At 34.0% G+C, this 19167-nt stretch overlaps 1 protein-coding gene across 1 annotated transcript; it reads left to right on the top strand.

The window, feature by feature from the left end:
- The first annotated feature begins 14865 nt into the window (after positions 1-14865).
- Positions 14866-17691, top strand: LOC108334173 (ADP,ATP carrier protein 3, mitochondrial). The gene is made up of 4 exons (XM_017569865.2): positions 14866-14995; positions 15555-16007; positions 16521-16892; positions 17163-17691. Exons 2-4 carry the CDS (start codon positions 15576-15578, stop codon positions 17460-17462), a joined length of 1104 nt encoding a protein of 367 aa, XP_017425354.1. The 5' UTR covers positions 14866-14995; positions 15555-15575; the 3' UTR covers positions 17463-17691.
- Positions 17692-19167: the final 1476 nt, after the last annotated feature.

Raw genomic sequence — 19167 nt, 5'->3', positions numbered from 1 at the left:
AAGAAGGAAACGCAAATTTACCTTTTTCCCATTTTTACCCTCAGTCAGTAAACATTTTGTTAAAAAAAAAAATGACGTGGCGCGTGTCATATGAATGTAAGTGACACGTAGGCGTGTCATTGTATTACTGCTCTATTAATAATTAGTCTTTTCATCACATATTTCTTAAACCTTGTTTTGTCTCTTTTGTCCAACACTTTGCGCTCTGTGTGTCACTAGAAGAAATTAAAGTTTTTGTATCTATAGTTCTATAACCCTTTTTGTTTCTATTATTTTCTATGTTTTTAATAATTCTTTATATTCTTTTTTAATCTCAAGTTTCTTTTTTTATAATTTATTCTGACATATAATTCTAATAAGTTTCTTTTATAAGAATAACAAAAAACTCTTACTAGAGAATTCAAATTCATTGAAAACATTTTATTGAAAGATATATATTAAAGTTAATGCATATGCTTACATACTTAACATAGTCTCTTGTTTATATTTCTGACGTCTGACAATTAAAAAATGAAAATAATTTTTTATTAAAATCATACATTGAATATAAATTATTAACAAATACATCATCATATTATTTTTTATATTGTTTAATATCTATTTCATATATATATATATATATAACATCTCATTTTAATTGTTTTAATATTATTATAGAAGAATCACATATTTAATAAACAAAAACAATTAATTTATATATATATATATATATATATAACATTTTATTTTAATAGTTTTAACATTATTATATTATAGAAGAATCACATATTTAATAAACAAGAACAACTAATTTATATATATTTAATAAACAAGAACAATTAATTTATTTATATTTAATAAACAACAACAATTAATTTATATGTTTAATAAACAAGAACAATTAATTTACATATAAGTATCTTTATAATCATCTAAATTTATTTGTATAGAACCATAATTATTTGTTTTGTAATAAATATAAATTTATACTAACCATAATTTATTTTAAGTTAGTTTAATATTATTTTTTATTTGCATTTTGAATTTAATCTATATTTCTTCTATTATAAATAGAGTACTTATGTGTATATTTAATACAAGGGGATCAATCTTATAGATAGTTTTTCACTATATTTAACATGGTATTAGAGTCAGATTAGTCTTTGATAACTAGCTCACACGAGTACAATATGATCTCTCTATCGAAAGTCTTCCTAACAAAAATTTCATGTAAGCATGTCCTGTTGAGATGAAAGGCAATACGACTCATGGTTGGAAATGCTTCCTCTAGAGGGTCGGAATCTAAGTGTGAATCTAAGTCTCATATTGGATAGAAATGAGAAAATGAAACACTATATAATGATAAAGACCGATTAGCCCATTGTTTTAAGGTTTTAGGTAGAGAGTGATGTTAATCCCTCAGGTTTTATTGGTGTTGTGTTTCCCTAGTGAACCATCTCATCTTAACTCTTTCCAATAAGATTCATCATTTTCTTTTCTTGTTTTGAACTCTTTTTAATAGTGAATATTTTCTCTAAACTATCATTATATTTCTTTGCCTTTGTCTCAAAGGAGTATCGATAGATTTATTTACAGTTTGTACAAAGGTTGCATAATTTGGATCCATCATTAAATCAACATGCACATCTCATTTAAATTTGAAAACAAGATCTATTTTGTGAATTGTGAATTATATATGCACTAATATGTTACTATGTACTCTAATAATTTTTTGGTCTTGGTCCTTGTACAAGATCAACCCTACATTGGACATTACAAATTAAATATTGTCCATGATATTGTTCTTTTTAGAGAATATCATATCAACTCTTAACTATACTGAGAGGATAAAAAATTGAATCAAAATGAACTATTCTTACCTCAAAGGGAGTGCACTCAACTTATCCATTACAACATAATATAGGAAATCCTCTACCTTGTCAACTCCAAATGAATGCTTAGTTAGCCGTGAATGAGAACTCTTGTTGGCAGGTAGCTCCATATAAGGTTAGCTTGAAAGTGAGTTTTTACTCTTTGACCTGAGGGGAAGAAAGTTGTGATTACCTTAGGGTTAGGATGACCTTCTTTCTATGGTAAGACTATTAATCAAATCAGGTTGCTCTGAAAAAGAAAAAACAAACTGGTTGTACAAGAAAAAACAAAAAAAGTTTTAAAAAATGAAATAGTGGTTACTATTCATTTTAATTATGTCCAACCATAATTATTTGTTTTGCACTATGTGAGTAAACAAAACAAATCTTAACTCGCGATTTCAGCAAAGTCTCAAAGGGTCGTAGTGTCAATGCTCCTTGAACTTTTGTACCGTAAAAAACAATGGCCAACATCTCATCAATGTCGACATCTCAAACACCGAAAATATTAGATCTAACACCAAATGTAAAACTAATGCAAAAAAATAATAATAACTAACCTCTAGCCATTTCCCCCGTTCTTTTAATGTGCTTTTATGTTTCAAACCTTTACTCCCATAAACTCTGATGACCCAAAGCACATAGCGAAGTTATAAGTATGAAAAATACATGTTTTCAGACTTATTAATTAACTCAAAATTTGTATTTATTCATGAAATAATGTGTTTTCTCATAGAAAAAGTTGTAATAGGAAGTAGGAAAGTGTGTAGTAAATTGTACAGGAATTTATACATCAAAGTGGAGTGTTGTCAGATGTTTCTCGCTAAGCCAACATTAAATCGCTCAGCTAAAAAGATGATTATTCGCTCAGCGCACCAAAACAATTCGTTGAGCGAATTATGGACAATTAAAGAATATGTAGTTGATTATTCGCTTAGCACATGATAGGTGTGCGCTGAGCAAATTAATTAAATTAGAATTGGCTTTTAAGTTCTAGACAGACAGAAAGAGAGAAGGAGGAAGTTCCGGATAGAGGAAAGAAACGAAAACATTTCAGGAATTTCAAGAGACTACTTCAAGGCATCAAGACACCATTGTTGCAAGGGATTGCTTCAAATGTGTATGTTCTAGATGACTAGAAGTAGTTAAATTTTTCTTTCGTTGGAATTGGATGTAATGAACTCACTATGATGTAATTTTCCTGTTCAATATATCGTTGTTCATTCATATGCTCTTTCTTGAATTTACTATCATTGTATGAAAATATAATGTTATTTGAATGTTTCAGATTATTGGAAAATAATTTTGAACATTGACATAGATAGAGCACCTAAGTGATTTGGGATCTAGGGATAGAATCAATAACTTGATCATTCTTAGCATCAGACTTATTACAAATTGTATGTTAAATTGACTAAGAGATTAACATTTTGATATATAAATTTAGACTAGTTGCTAAGGGATTAGGACTAGTATGCCTTGATGTGAATGTTTGAATGAAATAATAATATATTGTACATAGTTTTATATTCATATGATTCATGAAACCCAATTTCAACTTCTTTTAAATATAAATTCCTTGCACACCAACTGTTTGATAAAATACCAAAAAGAGTTTATTGTGTTGTTTTGTGCATTTTGATGTCTAATTGGGTTATAAAAGGAAGAATTGTCATGTGTTGCACAAGTCCTTTGGGAGAATGATGCTCTGAACTTACTCTATATTACTTGAAACAATTTGGTATACTTGCCAAAAAGTTAACACAAAGGTTCTCTGTAAATTTCGATTATGTGTAAATTCTTTTGAGTATTTCTTTCAAGTTGTATACTTGTTTTGAGAGAGTAAACACTTACAAAATAACGGTAAAAGACAAGTTTATTATTATACGTAACTTATTATGCCGTACAATTTTAAGCCTTTTTGGATTAGGGAAAGTTTTAACCAGATTCATCAATTTAGTCTTCAATCTCATATCTCCCAAACTAAAAAAAATTAAATAATAAATTTCAAATAAAATAATAAAAATATTTCATATTATAAATATTTAATCAATATATATTTCTATACCTCTTCCATCGCTTCCTTTACTCTTTCTCTATTATTTTCTTCATTTGATTTGATCTCTTTTTCAAAAAGACAAACCTTTTCTTCACTTTTTTGCCTCTGCCTTACAAAAGGTATAAATAGATTTAATGAAAGTATGTAAGAAGGTTGCATAATATGGATCCATCATTAAATCAACAAAACATCATTAAATATCTTATTTTCGTTATCTCATGATGTAAATAAATAAAGCAAATTTAATGAACTTGTGATAAAACTCATCAAGTCACAAAACTACCTGTGTAAAATTTAGTGATTTGATCAAGCAATTTGATTAAGTAATTTGATTACGAGCCAATTTAATGCAACTCCATGTTAGATGGAAGGAAATGGTAACATGCATTGTTTCGAGAGCGAAGTTGATGTCAACTGTCTTATACATTAAGCTCCAAATAACCTCTAAACTACTTTGCAATCACAGTTTTTGCTCCTTTGCTCCTTTAGACCGTGTGACGGAATTACCTACAAAAGATACTTTGATGCTTAAGTTAGTAGATAATTGTTCGATAAGCAAAGTTAATTCTTGACAATGCAATAGATGCAATTACCTATCTCCTTACCTTAAACTTGTATTTATAGGTTTCGAAATGAACTTTTAGTTAGCATTGGCCTAATTACGGCCCATTCATTTGATAAATATACTTTACCTGTAAACATACTTTATCTGAGTTTGATCGTCATTAGGTGAATTACCATTCGATTTGCTCCCTTAGCTAATGAATGTTCAGTTTCTAGCTGAACTACTTTAGGATGTTAGGGCTGACCACTTGGTCAACTGCTGACTAGACGATCATATGGTACACAAGCACCCCAACCAGAGCTTGCGATAACTGGTGAAAGGGTTTGTGATTGAACATGCAACGGTGGTTGCTCAGTCTGGTAGGTATCAATGACACCTAAGACTGTTCGTTCTCCACTGTCCAGGAATCTCTAAACAATTGGCAAAAAATGACCGTTAGAAAAAAGGCGTGTAACGTTTCATGGTTCGTGCCTGAGGGAATCCGCAGGGTCACATAACCTGGATTGTAGGATATTGGCTTGATCCAACGGTCAATATTGTTCGACGGGAGGGAGGTCATTTTGCTATAAATAAGGGTGGGCCTTCCCTACCATTTTCACCATTTTCCTCAATCTTCTTTGCCAACCGAGCGTTCATCTTCTTTTTAGGTAATAATGTCGACCGTCAACTTGTAATCGTCTGAGGAGTCTTCGAGAAAGGGCAGTTGAGGATATGATGGTGATGCCTCATCCTCGTTGACATTAAGATCTGTCTCTTCTAATAATGCGACCAATGTAGATAAGAATAAGGTCGCTCGTACTGGGGTTACTAGTTTCTTTTTCGATGGCTTAGAGATCGACACGACCAATGAGGGAGTGAAACTTGCCTAGACTCTTTCCGTTATCGCTGGTTCACCTAGACACAAACATTTGATGTTAATTGTGAATAAGATCACATGTTTGCGACATTCTCGAACCAATGCTCCTCCACGTAGAACCAAATCTTCTACTCTCATATTTCATCACATTACAAAACTGATTTGCAAATTAAATTACCAATTAATCACATAATTCAACCCCAATCTCACAACAATGAAAAATCCTACATGCCTAAACCCTAGATCCCCAATCCTGTAACATCCCGATTATATATGTCATGCATATATAATAAAGACGTCATCATGCATAATATAGGAAAGCAGTCAAGAGTTAATTCAGGATTACAGTCATCCTTAGAATAGTACGGAAATCACAACTAGAGTATTAAAATTTCTCCATGGAACTTACGGAGAATTTAAAACTTATAATACACAAAATGTTTTTCCAAATAAGACGAGTTCACGAAATAAAAACTAGAAAATCTAAGCTGCATCACTTCCATCTCCATCAAGAGCTGTTTCCAAGGTATCCTCCCCGCCATCTGCTCCCATCCAAGTGGATGATCATCGCCAAAGAAACATACACAAGCAATACAGACAAGCAAGGGTGAGCTAGATATAAAAAGCATGTTATAAAATTTCACACGACATGCAAAAGTCATCCAAACATGGTAAACTGACATCACAAGACTTGTTACTTTATACCCCGACTCGTCCGGACTAGAATGATTACCGAGCTATGGCGGGTCTTGCACTCGTGGTGGCTTTATGGAACTTGGGCACTACCGCCCTGGCACTACCGCCTGGTGAAACTTTGGGCACTACCGCCCGGCCACAGTCACGAGGTTAATCCGTTATCACTCACCTTGGATCATATGGAAGCACCCAAGACTAGGACCTCCTGCTACTCCTCACCACATGGTTCAATCCTCTCTACATGAGAAGAAAGACCATTGGAGTTTCAGGATGATCCCCAAAACTGAGCTACCATGTAATCATTCTATACAACCCCAAAACACCACCATGTATCCTCTCCTTGAGGATCATGGAATTACGTTCATGAATCATATTGTTACTTTAAACCTTATCCCAAGTCATGAATAACCAAAAAGTACCGTATTATCACAGTAAATCCAACATACCTCATACTTTTCACATAATTCACATCACAGTATATATATATTCCAAACATTTTGCACATAATTCAATTCAGAGAAAATGAACTTAAAACGCAACACTACTATTTGGACGAACGTTATTCAACGAACGGTATTGGACGAACGATTTTTACCAATAGGCCGAACGCTATTTCACCGAACAAAGCCGAACGCTGAGATTGATACTTAGGCCGAACGCTGGAATCGAGTACTGAGGCCGAACGCTATTTTTTTTTACCTAACACCATATTGGATTTAGACATTATTAGGACGAACACTAAGATTGATACTTAGGCCGAACACTTGGATAGAATTCTTAGGCCGAACGCTATTTCACCGAATACCATATGGACCGAACACTTCTAGAACGAACGTTAGGAGATCAAATCATACTGGCCGAACGCTCAAGGACGAACACAAAGTTGGATTCAACACTACTGAGCCGAACGCTAATATCAAGTACCTAGGCCTTGGATTCAACACTACTGAGCCAAACGCTAATATCAAGTACCTAGGCCGAACGTTAGACCATTGAACACCATATCGAATTCCTCACTGTTTTGGACGAACGCTCAAAGATTAAACCTCCTCAAAAACCGAACGCTATTTAAGACGGACGTTTAGAGTCTTGGTTGGATAACTAGATCACTTTGCCGAACACCTAAAATAATGGCCGAACGTCTAGAACTAAGGACGAATGATTTCAACTTAACTGAACGGTACTAAATCAACTCCTGACCGAACGCTACTAAATCTATTTTGACCGTTCGGTACTAAATCAACTCCTGACCGAACGCTACGCTCACCAGGACGAACGCTCAATATATTACTTAAGGACGAACGCTCAATATAACATTTAAGGACGAACGCTCAATATAACATTTAAGGACGAACGCTCAATATATAACTTAAGGACGAACGCTCAATATATAACTTAAGGACGAACGCTCAATATAACAACGAATGCTCGCGTTCGTAACACCAAAACCGAACGCGCATACTATTTGGCCGACCACTAATTGGTCGAGCCAGAATTTGAACGAACGCGCGATTCTGCAGAATCGCACCAGGTTTTCCAGAAACCCAGAAACCCCAAGTTTTCATCCCCTTCTTCCAAGATTTGCATCAAAGGCAGTAAAATTCAATAATCAAACGAAAAATCTAACTCCCCTTACCTCTTGAAGACTTCCTTTGTGAATCTTTGAAATTATCTCCCTCAAGACTTGTAGAACCAAGGCTTCTTTGTAACTCCAGCAACTCTGAACTTCACCTCCCTCACAATTTTGCAGCAAGGATTTCTCTCCCATTTCAGAACCCAGTACCTCCTTATATCTCCCACGTCTGCAGCTTGTTGAATGGTGCCAAAATGAGAGCAAAACCCGGACGTGCTGCTCCCCCAACTTCCAAATAAAACAAAATTTTCCTCTTATTATGGTAATGGTGCTTCTTTGCACTGATAGCTCCCCCCACCCCTTTTAAAATAATAAAAAAATTATAAGGTCCTTACAAATCCCACCCTCCATTCTCACAAAGACAAAAGAATGAACTTACATTTCTTCCCCAGTACGAACTCCAGAAATTACATCTTTTTCTCTTCATCGTTTTCATTAATTTTCAAATGTTAAATCCCTTTTGTGTAAACAACCATGCAAAGTTTTGAATGACCTTCCACAATCTCTTTAAAATTTCTTAAATCTAATTCAAAACAACCATAATTTCAACAACTATGTTATTGTTTCAGTTTTTTATTTTTCACGTGTCAATATTAATAATACACATGTATACACATGTTTTAAATAGGTTTGAGATGTGACACGCCATTTACCACATAAAAAGTTTGAAAAAAAAATTAAAAAAAAACTTAATAATTTAGGGAACAAAAGCATAATTAATCTTATTTTTGATTGCCCCAAAATTATAATTTTATAACTTTCAAATCATTCTCTAATACATTTTTACAATCTATGGAATATTTAATAAATTTATATTTTTCCATTAAATCTTACTATTAAATTTTTCTATTAACCAAATAATGTAAGTGAGTTATTATTATCTTGTCATGTTGTCTTACTAAATTGTCATCACATATTATTTTATTATTTTTAAATTTTTTAATAAAATAAAAGATTATAAAATTATAAAAATATAAATTATAAAATAATAAAATAATAAAATAAATAGAATGACAAAGGTTGTTACGATAAGATAACTGTTAGAAGTTTGTCTTAGAAGTCCCACATCTAAAGTGGGCAAAGACTTCCCTCCCTCATTTGCATATAAATAGAGGTGTAAGGGAAGGTGTAAGGGAAGGTGTAAGATGCACCAAAAATTACTTGTATCCTCCTTGCTCTAAAGAGAGGGTGTTGTAATCTCTTCTATCTAGTAAATATTTTTCTTGACCTTGCCCTTGGTCTTGTGTTAGTTATAAATTTTCTCATCTTTAATTTTAGTTGTGTGTGCTTGTGTTGTATGACTGATACCCAACAGTGGTATCAGAGCTTTCGGTTTGTATTCCGCTGCTATTGTCATTAGAATAGTATTGGTAAAATTCTGAGTATGCTCTGTGGTTGCGGTTTAATCCGATCTTCCGCATCAGAAAAGAGTTATTACTGGAAACGTTTGGTAGTGTGAAAGTGCGGTCTGAGAAAGTTCTGGCTAGGAAAGACTTGGTACTTAAGAGTGTTCATTTGTGACCCACCTCTCTTTCCTGGGAACTTCTTGGTGCTTTACTTCACAGTCTACCTGTACTGTACCAGTAGACAATACTATTCATAGTGAGAAGTGCATAAGCCGGTTCAAGAGTGAAACCATGACAGCAAAATTTGAGATAGAAAAGTTCAACGGAAATAATTTTTCCTTGTGGAAACTGAAGATAAGGGCAATTTTGAGAAAAGACAACTGTCTGGATGCAATTGAAGACAGACGTGCAGAAATTTCTGATGAAAAATGGAAAGAGATGGATGACAACGCGGTTGCCAATTTGCACCTAGCAATGGCAGATTCAGTTCTGTCTAGTATAGCAGAGAAGAAGACTGCAAAGGAGATTTGGGATACTCTCATTAAACTGTACGAGGTCAAGTCACTTCACACTAGAATTTTCTTAAAAAGAAAACTCTATACTCTTCGAATGAGTGAGTTCACGCCAGTGACGGAACACATCAACAATCTGAATAAATTATTTGCTCAGCTCACCGCGTCAGATTTCAACATAGTAGAAAATGAACGTGCAGAGCTACTACTTCAGAGTTTACCAGATTCATATGATCAACTCATCATCAACATTACAAATAACAACATTGTTGGTCGTTTATCCTTTGAAGATGTTGCTGGAGCTATTCTTGAAGAAGAATCCAGGCGAAAGAATAAGGAAGACAGGACAGAAAGTTCGAAGCAAGTAGAAGCTTTAACGATGATGAGAGGAAGATCAACGGAACGTGGCTCCAGTGGGAGTCAAAATCATGGTAGATCAAAGTCTCGAGGAAGAAAGAATTTTAAATGCTACAATTGTGGCATGAGGGGGCATCTGAAAAAAGATTGTTGGCACAAGAAGAGTGGAGGAAAGAACTTCGAAGCATCAAGCTCTCAAGGCTGTGTTGCAAAAACTTCTGAAGATGGAGAAATCCTGTATAGTGAAGCAGAAGGTAGTTCTAAAGGCAGAAGACAACTTTCTGATGCCTGGATAGTAGACTCAGGCGCGACATGGCATATGACTTCACACCGAGATTGGTTTCACACTTATGAACCTGTCTCAGGAGGATTTGTGTTCATGGGGAATGATCATGCCTTAGAAATTGGAGGGATTGGTACCGTCAAAATCAAAATGTATGATGGTACAATACGCACTCTTCAAGGAGTTCGACATGTGAAGGGATTGAAGAAGAACCTCTTGTCTGTTGGACAATTGGATGACCTTGGGTGCAAAATTCACATTGAAGGCGGAATCCTAAAAATGGTGAAAGGTAACCTCATTGTGATGAAAGCAGAGAAGATCGCAGTAAATCTATACATGTTGTTGGGAGATACGTTGCAAGAAGCAGATGCATCAGTTGCAACAACAAAAGAAGAAGAAGCAACGATGATGTGGCATTACAGACTTGGTCACATGTCAGAACGAGGCTTGAAAATTCTTGCTGATCATAATCTCCTGCCGGGGCTCAAAACAGTTAACTTACCGTTTTGTGAGCACTGTGTGACTAGTAAGCAACATAGATTGAAGTTTGCTAAAGTGACTGCTAGAAGCAAGCACATACTTGACTTAATCCATTCTGATGTCTGGGAATCACCAGAAATATCCATGGGAGGAGCAAAGTATTTTGTATCATTCATTGATGATTATTCCCGAAGATTATGGGTGTACCCAATCAAGAAGAAGTCAGATGTGTTTCCAGTATTCAAGGAATTCAAAGCACAGGTAGAACTTGAAACTGGAAAAATGATCAAATGCTTGAGGACAGATAATGGAGGAGAATATACTGATGGTGATTTTCTGGCATTCTGCAAGCAAGAAGGTATTAAGAGGCAATTTACAGTTGCTCATACACCTCAACAGAATGGTGTAGCAGAGCGGATGAATAGAACTCTTCTAGAAAGGACAAGGGCCATGTTGAAAACTGCAGGATTAGCCAAGTCCTTCTGGGCAGAAGCAGTCAAAACTGCTTGCTATTTGATAAATCGCTCGCCATCAACAACAATTGGTGTAAAGACACCAATAGAAATGTGGAAAGGAAAACCAGCTGATTACTCTTCTCTGCATGTATTTGGTTGTCCTGTGTACGTGATGTACAACTCCCAAGAAAGAACAAAGTTGGACCCAAAATCCAGGAAATGTATATTCTTGGGTTATGCTGACAATGTTAAGGGGTATCGCTTGTGGGATCCCACTGCCCACAAGATTATTGTTAGCAGGGATGTAGTTTTTGCAGAAAAATTGCAAAGTGAGCAGAAAAATGTCAGCACACCAATAGACATTACTTCAATACAGATAGAGGAAAAGTCAAAAGATAATGATTCCTCTGAAACAGAACCAGAGCACGATGAACAAGAACCAAATGAGGTCAATGATGAAGATGCTCGACGAACAACACGTTTGATGAAGAAACCATCTTGGCACTCAGACTATGTTATGGCAAACCATGATGCGTACTGTCTCTTAACTGAAGAAGGAGAACCTTCAACCTTTCAAGAAGCGTTGAGGAGTTCAGATGTTTCTCAATGGATGACAGCAATGCATGAAGAAATAGAAGCCTTACATAGGAACGAGACATGGGAACTTGTTGAACTTCCAAAAGGTCGAAAAGCAATTGGAAACAAATGGGTATACAAAATCAAACGAGATGGCAATGAACAAGTGGAGCGATATCGTGCAAGACTGGTGGTCAAAGGATATGCTCAGAACGAAGGTCTTGATTTTAACGAGATATTCTCACCAGTTGTTAGACTTACCACTATCAGAATAGTGCTGGCAATGTGTGCTGTAGATGATTTACATCTGGAACAGTTAGATGTAAAGACTGCTTTTCTTCATGGAGAACTTGAAGAAGAAATATATATGCTCCAACCAGAAGGTTTTGAAGAACAAGGCAAAGAAAACTTGGTTTGTAGGTTGACCAAATCTCTGTACGGTTTAAAGCAGGCGCCAAGGTGTTGGTATAAGAGATTTGATTCTTTCATTATTAGCCTCAGATACAACAGATTAAGTTCAGACCATTGTACGTACTACAAGAGGTTTGAGGATAATGATTTCATCATTTTGCTGTTGTACGTGGATGATATGTTGGTGGTAGGCTCCAACAAAGTTTGAGTCCAAGAATTGAAGGCACAATTGGCTAGGGAATTTGATATGAAGGACTTGGGACCTGCAAACAAGATTTTAGGGATGCAAATTCACCGAGACAGAAAAAACAGGAAGATTTGGCTTTCACAAAAGAATTATTTTCGAAAGGTCTTGCGGCGCTTCAACATGCAAGATTGCAAGCCAACTTCTACCCCACTTCCTGTTAATTATAAATTATCCTCAAGTATGTGTCCTAGCAATGAAGCAGAGAGGATGGAAATGTCTCGAGTTCCGTATGCATCAGCAGTGGGAAGCCTAATGTATGCCATGATTTGTACAAGACCAGACATTGCACATGCAGTGGGAGCAGTTAGTAGATTTATGGCAAATCCTGGTGAAGAGCATTGGAATGCTGTTAAGAGGGTCCTTAGATACATCAAAGGAACCTCAGATGTTGCGTTATGTTTTGGAGGATCAAAATTTATTGTCAGAGGTTATGTCGACTCAGATTATGCAGGTGATCTTGATAAAAGAAAATCTACTACAGGCTATGTGTTTAAACTTGCAGGAGGGGTGGTAAGCTGGTTATCTAAACTACAAACTGTTGTAGCTCTATCCACCACAGAAGCTGAATACATGGCAGCTACTCAAGCATGCAAAGAAGCAATCTGGATTCAAAGGTTATTGGAAGAACTCGGGCACAAGCAAAACAAAATTACTGTATATTGTGACAGTCAGAGTGCTTTGCACATTGCAAGAAATCCAGCCTTTCATTCCAGGACAAAGCATATAGGGGTTCAATATCATTTTGTCCGAGAAGTAGTAGAGAAAGGAGATGTAGATTTGGAAAAGATCTGTACCAAAGATAACCTAGCAGATGTTATGACAAAGCCGGTCAATACTGACAAGTTTGTATGGAGTAGATCCTCTTATGGTCTATCAGCAACGTAGCATGAAACTGACAAGGAAGACAAAGTATTGTGAAGACATGATTGATTCAATCAAATCTTCAAGTGGGAGAATTGTTAGAAGTTTGTCTTAGAAGTCCCACATCTAAAGTGGGCAAAGACTTCCCTCCCTCATTTGCATATAAATAGAGGTGTAAGGGAAGGTGTAAGATGCACCAAAAATTACTTGTATCCTCCTTGCTCTAAAGAGAGGGTGTTGTAATCTCTTCTATCTAGTAAATATTTTTCTTGACCTTGCCCTTGGTCTTGTGTTAGTTATAAATTTTCTCATCTTTAATTTTAGTTGTGTGTGCTTGTGTTGTATGACTGATACCCAACAATAACAACTACATTAACAATTTAATAGTCACATTACGAAATTAATAAAAAATATAAAAAGAATCTAATTAAAATATATTAAATTATTAAATACTTAATAAATCACACAAATTTATTAAAAAATTAAAAATTCTCGATTTTAAACCTTACCACGCCTAAAACAAAATAACTTATATTTGGGTTGCTGAATTCTCTGTCACAAGCGAGTAGACTTCACTTGAGAAAGAGAGTAGACTTCACTTGAGGAAAAGTTCAGCAGTGCTGTGAAACATCGCAACGTATAATAATTACTATCTTTGGTGTATGTCTATATATACCAATGTCATATAAATGAAATATTTTATTTAAATAGTTTAAGTTTAACTTGTCCACACTTTTTCATTGGAGTTTTTCATCATAAATTATCTAAACATACACACAAATATAATTAGTTGATAAGTATTTCAAAATTTAACAGTTTTTGTTACATTTATCAATAAACCGTATAATAAAAACTTTGAAAATTATATTTACAGTGATTTTTTTTTTTCAGTTTACATTAAAACCTTGCAACAAATGTATCTAACATTTTTAAGACTATGTTTGCAACATTTCAAGATAGCTTGTAAATAAAAAATTCCACATAAAAATGAGGAGAAAAAATATTAAAAAATGATTGAAAATGTAACATAATATACTTGTTTGCAAAATTATTGATTGGTTGGGAAAATAATTAATTATGTGTTTTTATTCTTAAGCATAGTCTTCTTTTTTATATTTTTATTATTTATGTTGTCCAAAATAAAAAATTATATTTAAATACAAAGACAAAAAAAAACTATGCTGTTAATATAATCAATTATAATCTTTTACATAATAATTTTTAAAATAACGATATATGCATGATTAAAAATAAATTTCTATATTTATATATAAAAGATCCCTTTTTTATGTTCATATTGATCTTCAAATGTTATTTCATTTTTATATATTTAATTTTCTTTTTCAATTTAATATTTTTTAATTAAAAAATTATCTAAAAAAATAAAAATTATTTATACTTAATTTTATAATTATAAAATTAACAATAATAATTATTTTATTTTATTTTTTTATTACTATAAAAAAATAACACATATAACCCATATGTTTTCACTAATATATACAATCTCAATTTTAAATGTTTTCATACTTATTTATTTTAAACTAAATAAAATTTATTTGTAGTCATTTTTCACCTATTTCTTTGTGTTGTTAGAATTTTGGACTTTTTTTATATATATTATATATAAAAGTTAATCTAAAAACTGGAAAAAAAATATTATCTTGACACTGAGGGGTGGGAAGGGTAAAATAGTCATTGAATAAAACCCTAATACAACTCCCATTTATTCGGTGGTGAGTGTGGTCTCCTTCCATTCGCTGACGATCAGAGGAAGACACGAAGCCTCTTTCGAAACCCTTCTCTGGGTATTTCTCTTTCCATTTTCTACTTCATTTTCCCCTTCCTCTTTAAGATCTGCATTCTTTTATTTTCGATCTATTTTATGTTTTATTATTAAGCTTAATAATTCCCTCTTTTTTGTTTATCTTTCTATAATTTTCGTTATGTTCGCTTAGATAGTAAGCTATAACCAATCATTTCGATTTGAAGTATCAGTGTCTCACTCTGAACTTAAAATTGTTCCGGATTTTGTTTCTTTTGCTTCTGATCTTCTTTATAGATGTAGAATTTATCTGTCTGTATCTGTAGATCTTGGATGTGTAGGTTAAGTGAATGAATCATAGCAAGGCTGCTAGAAAGGACAATAGTTTGTTTGATCTCTATTTTCTTTTAGAAATCTTTTTTGGAAACAATTTTAAGATCTTGATAGATTTTGGATGGGATTTGCTGAGTACATGAAATTGTATTGGAGAACACTTTTGAAATCTGAGAAATGATAAGGGAATCAACCGTACCCGAGTTTTGTTTTTTTTTTCTTTCTAATTTCTGTCACTGCTGATGTGATTTTTGTTTAAATGTTGATAGGTAACCGTTTGAAGTGCAGCGATGGCGGATGGATTGCATTCACGGCATCCATCTGTAGTTCAGAAGTTATCTGGACAGTCTTACTTTATGTCCAGGCTTGCTCCTAATCACTCCGGAAACATTTCTACCAGTGGTAGTTACTTCAATGGAGGCGTGCAGTCTCTGGGTTTGGTTCCAGTCACAGCACATGCGCCAGCTGAGAAAGGGGTGGCTGGATTTTTGGTGGATTTCCTCATGGGAGGAGTGTCAGCTGCTGTGTCCAAGACGGCTGCAGCTCCAATCGAGCGAGTCAAGTTACTCATCCAAAACCAGGATGAAATGATCAAGAGTGGTCGGTTGTCTGAACCATACAAGGGAATTGGTGATTGTTTCTCCCGAACCATGAAGGATGAAGGGATGATTGCTCTTTGGAGAGGAAACACGGCTAATGTTATCAGATACTTCCCTACTCAGGTGACTTTTCTTTCCTGTGAAGTTGGAATGTAGGTTAGGTTGTTTGATTTTTACTTATTTATTTTTTAATATTAAGCATGGGACATCTGATATATTGTTCACACTGTCTATGATGCTGTACTTCTGTAGTGTCTCTATTTTCCTTTTGTTTCACATTTACAAAACTCATACCTACATATGTGCCAGTATATTTTTCCTGGATCTATGCAGGATAGAAATTTTTTTTGAACTCCACATTAAACCCAGTGGCTCTGCATATTTGTTCTTCACACTGTCCTTCTGAAGTGTTGTTCATAGTGTCATTCTGTTTTCAGAGTAGTTTATGCTTTGTGGGAAAGGATTTTAGAATATACTTCTAGTCCTAGCTCTCTTTAATTTGCATCCCTCCTGTTACTTTTATTTGATTTTGATGTGATGGATGCAAATTTATGTTTGACATTTTGCTGTTTAGTCTGCAGTATCTATTTGTTATTACTGTATCGGTAATGCTTTCTTTTGTTATTTTTTTTTCAGGCTCTGAACTTTGCTTTTAAGGATTATTTCAAGAGGCTTTTCAACTTCAAAAAGGATAAAGATGGCTACTGGAAGTGGTTTGCTGGGAATCTAGCGTCCGGTGGGGCTGCTGGGGCTTCCTCCCTCTTGTTTGTCTATTCGCTGGATTATGCTCGAACTCGTCTAGCAAATGATGCAAAGGCTGCAAAGAAGGGTGGTGAGAGGCAGTTCAATGGTTTGGTTGATGTTTACAGGAAAACCATCAAGTCTGATGGTGTTGCTGGCCTTTACCGTGGTTTCAACATCTCGTGTGTTGGAATCATAGTGTACCGTGGTCTTTACTTTGGAATGTATGATTCTTTGAAACCAGTTGTCTTGGTCGGTGGACTGCAGGTAAATATAAAATTTGAAATTGAAATCTCGTCTGTTTTATTACCTGGGTAAAAATACTTCATTTCAGTTTTGTATAGATTTATGTTTTTCAGTTTTATTTTGTGATACAAGCAACTGAGTTAAATGTTCTTGCTACAGATATGCTGATAGTTTTCTGGTTCCTTGATATTTGTTGATATGCCTAACCAGATTTGGTTTAAACAGTTTCCTAATGATGCAATTCTACATGTTCTTATGTTTACTTACGTTAGTTATTCTTCTGGTTAACAGGATAGCTTCTTTGCAAGTTTTCTTCTGGGATGGGGAATCACTATAGGTGCTGGTTTGGCCTCTTACCCCATTGATACGGTGCGTAGAAGGATGATGATGACATCTGGAGAAGCTGTAAAATACAAGAGTTCTTTGGAAGCATTCAAGATAATTATCGCAAAAGAGGGTACGAAGTCACTCTTTAAAGGTGCCGGTGCAAACATATTACGTGCTGTTGCAGGTGCCGGAGTGCTTGCTGGTTATGATAAGCTTCAGCTCATCGTGTTCGGAAAGAAATATGGTTCTGGAGGTGGAGGTTAAGATACAGATAATGACGACAATAACGATCTGGAGCAGTGATGTCGTTTCCCTTTTGCATTTGAATAACTTCGATGAAAAACGGTTTTGAATTTTCCCCGAATGTAGGGCCTTTAAATTAGTCCTGCAAACTTGAATTTTAGTTGGATATTACTTGTTAAGCTTATAATCCGTGTAATTTTTTTCAGACATTTTGGTTGATGCAGTTGAAGTCTACTGTTTTATTTGTTCATGTTTGTGTTGAAGGTTTTAAGGGTCTAATTGAAGTTGCATGTCTTTGGCACCTTCAAATTTATTTGCGATTTTATCTTACAGTGGCTTTGGTTCTACAAATTTAACCCCTACAATACAATCCTGCAGCATTTCCTCATTTGGATTATGTGAGTTTCTTCTGTCAAAATGGGGAAATATTACTATCAGTGAACAATTGTTGAGGAATTGAGAAGCCTTCTTTGATTACTTCCGTGGGAAAATCTTCTGCCTTTTCTTTCTTTTTGTATTGTTCATATATTTTATCTGTTTAATTTTGAAAGATAAAACTTCAAAATTAAGTTGATTATATTTTCAATTATATTTTTAGCTTCCCTTATTAATTCGTACATTCATAAATAAGAGAAGATTAACAATGAAGTCATACGAAGGACTTAAAACTATAATTGAATATAAGCTTCAGAATGAGTTATAATTGCAACTGTATTTCTAATACTATCTACAAAAATTAGCTATCAAGTGAGATAGTAAAACACTTAAATAATCCATCAAACATAGTAAATTATATTCTTGGGAGTAAATATAGTAAATTAAGATTACTTGTAAAATTTTAGCACTATTCTTGGGAGTCAAAGTCTTGACAATTTTTCATTTAATGCTGCTTGGTGACACTTCACTCACCTCTCATTGCTCAAAACCATCCACTAATGATTATCCTCCAAGGTAATGTTTTTGCAAGATATCAACATCCAATTCTGGTACTAATTGATAAGCGTAGAAGCACTTGAGTAACCCACCCTTAAAAGATTAGTTTTTATGGTAGATTCCCCAATGTTTGAATGTTTAACAACTTAGAGATTTCACTAACGGAGAGTTATCACCAAAAAGGAAGTGTAATAAAGTGTTTAAGGGTAAACGTTATTTAGATGTAAACTACGAGAAACAACATTATGATAAAGACTTGTACAGTAGATATCATTACAAAGTGTCTATACAAAAGACAACAGAAAAAGAAAAAGATATATGACGAGTAACTAAGGATGAAATTAAATAGATTATCACCAGTTAGCTTGTTACATTCATTTTTTTATTACAACTTTATTAATATAGATCATACTAAGCATTAAAAAAAAAATACTGAAATATTAAACTTCAAACCAATGTGAAAGCATATCTAATAAAATTTTCTTATAAAAACTTTATCAATAAACATTTTAATATGGATTTCATGAAATATGATTTCCTTATAACGAAAAAGAATTATTTATATAAGAAAATTTCTTTATTTTAAAGAATTTGTTTATTGGATCCATATTAATATAATATTTTTATTAATAAAAAAACGTCATAAAAATATTCTATTGAAAATGCTCTTATACAGTTTATGGATGTCTTGATTCAGCCACATGGTGTAATTACACTCTGGATTCTGTCCAAGGAAAACTAATCATGTATTTATTTATGATGCAATCATGCACTCAAATGGAAACAATTTGAG

Source organism: Vigna angularis, chromosome 11 (assembly GCF_016808095.1).
Source record: "Vigna angularis cultivar LongXiaoDou No.4 chromosome 11, ASM1680809v1, whole genome shotgun sequence".
NCBI lineage: Eukaryota > Viridiplantae > Streptophyta > Magnoliopsida > Fabales > Fabaceae > Vigna > Vigna angularis.
The sequence above is the reverse complement of the archived record's forward strand: the minus strand, read 5'-3'. Positions and strand labels throughout refer to the sequence as shown.

Coding starts and splice junctions, on each gene's coding strand:
- LOC108334173 (XM_017569865.2), top strand. CDS start 15,576: ATGGCGGATGGATTGCATTCACGGCATCCATCTGTAGTTCAGAAGTTA. Junction 16,008..16,520: donor TCAGATACTTCCCTACTCAG/GTGACTTTTCTT, acceptor TTTTTTTTTCAG/GCTCTGAACTTTGCTTTTAA. Junction 16,893..17,162: donor TCTTGGTCGGTGGACTGCAG/GTAAATATAAAA, acceptor TCTGGTTAACAG/GATAGCTTCTTTGCAAGTTT.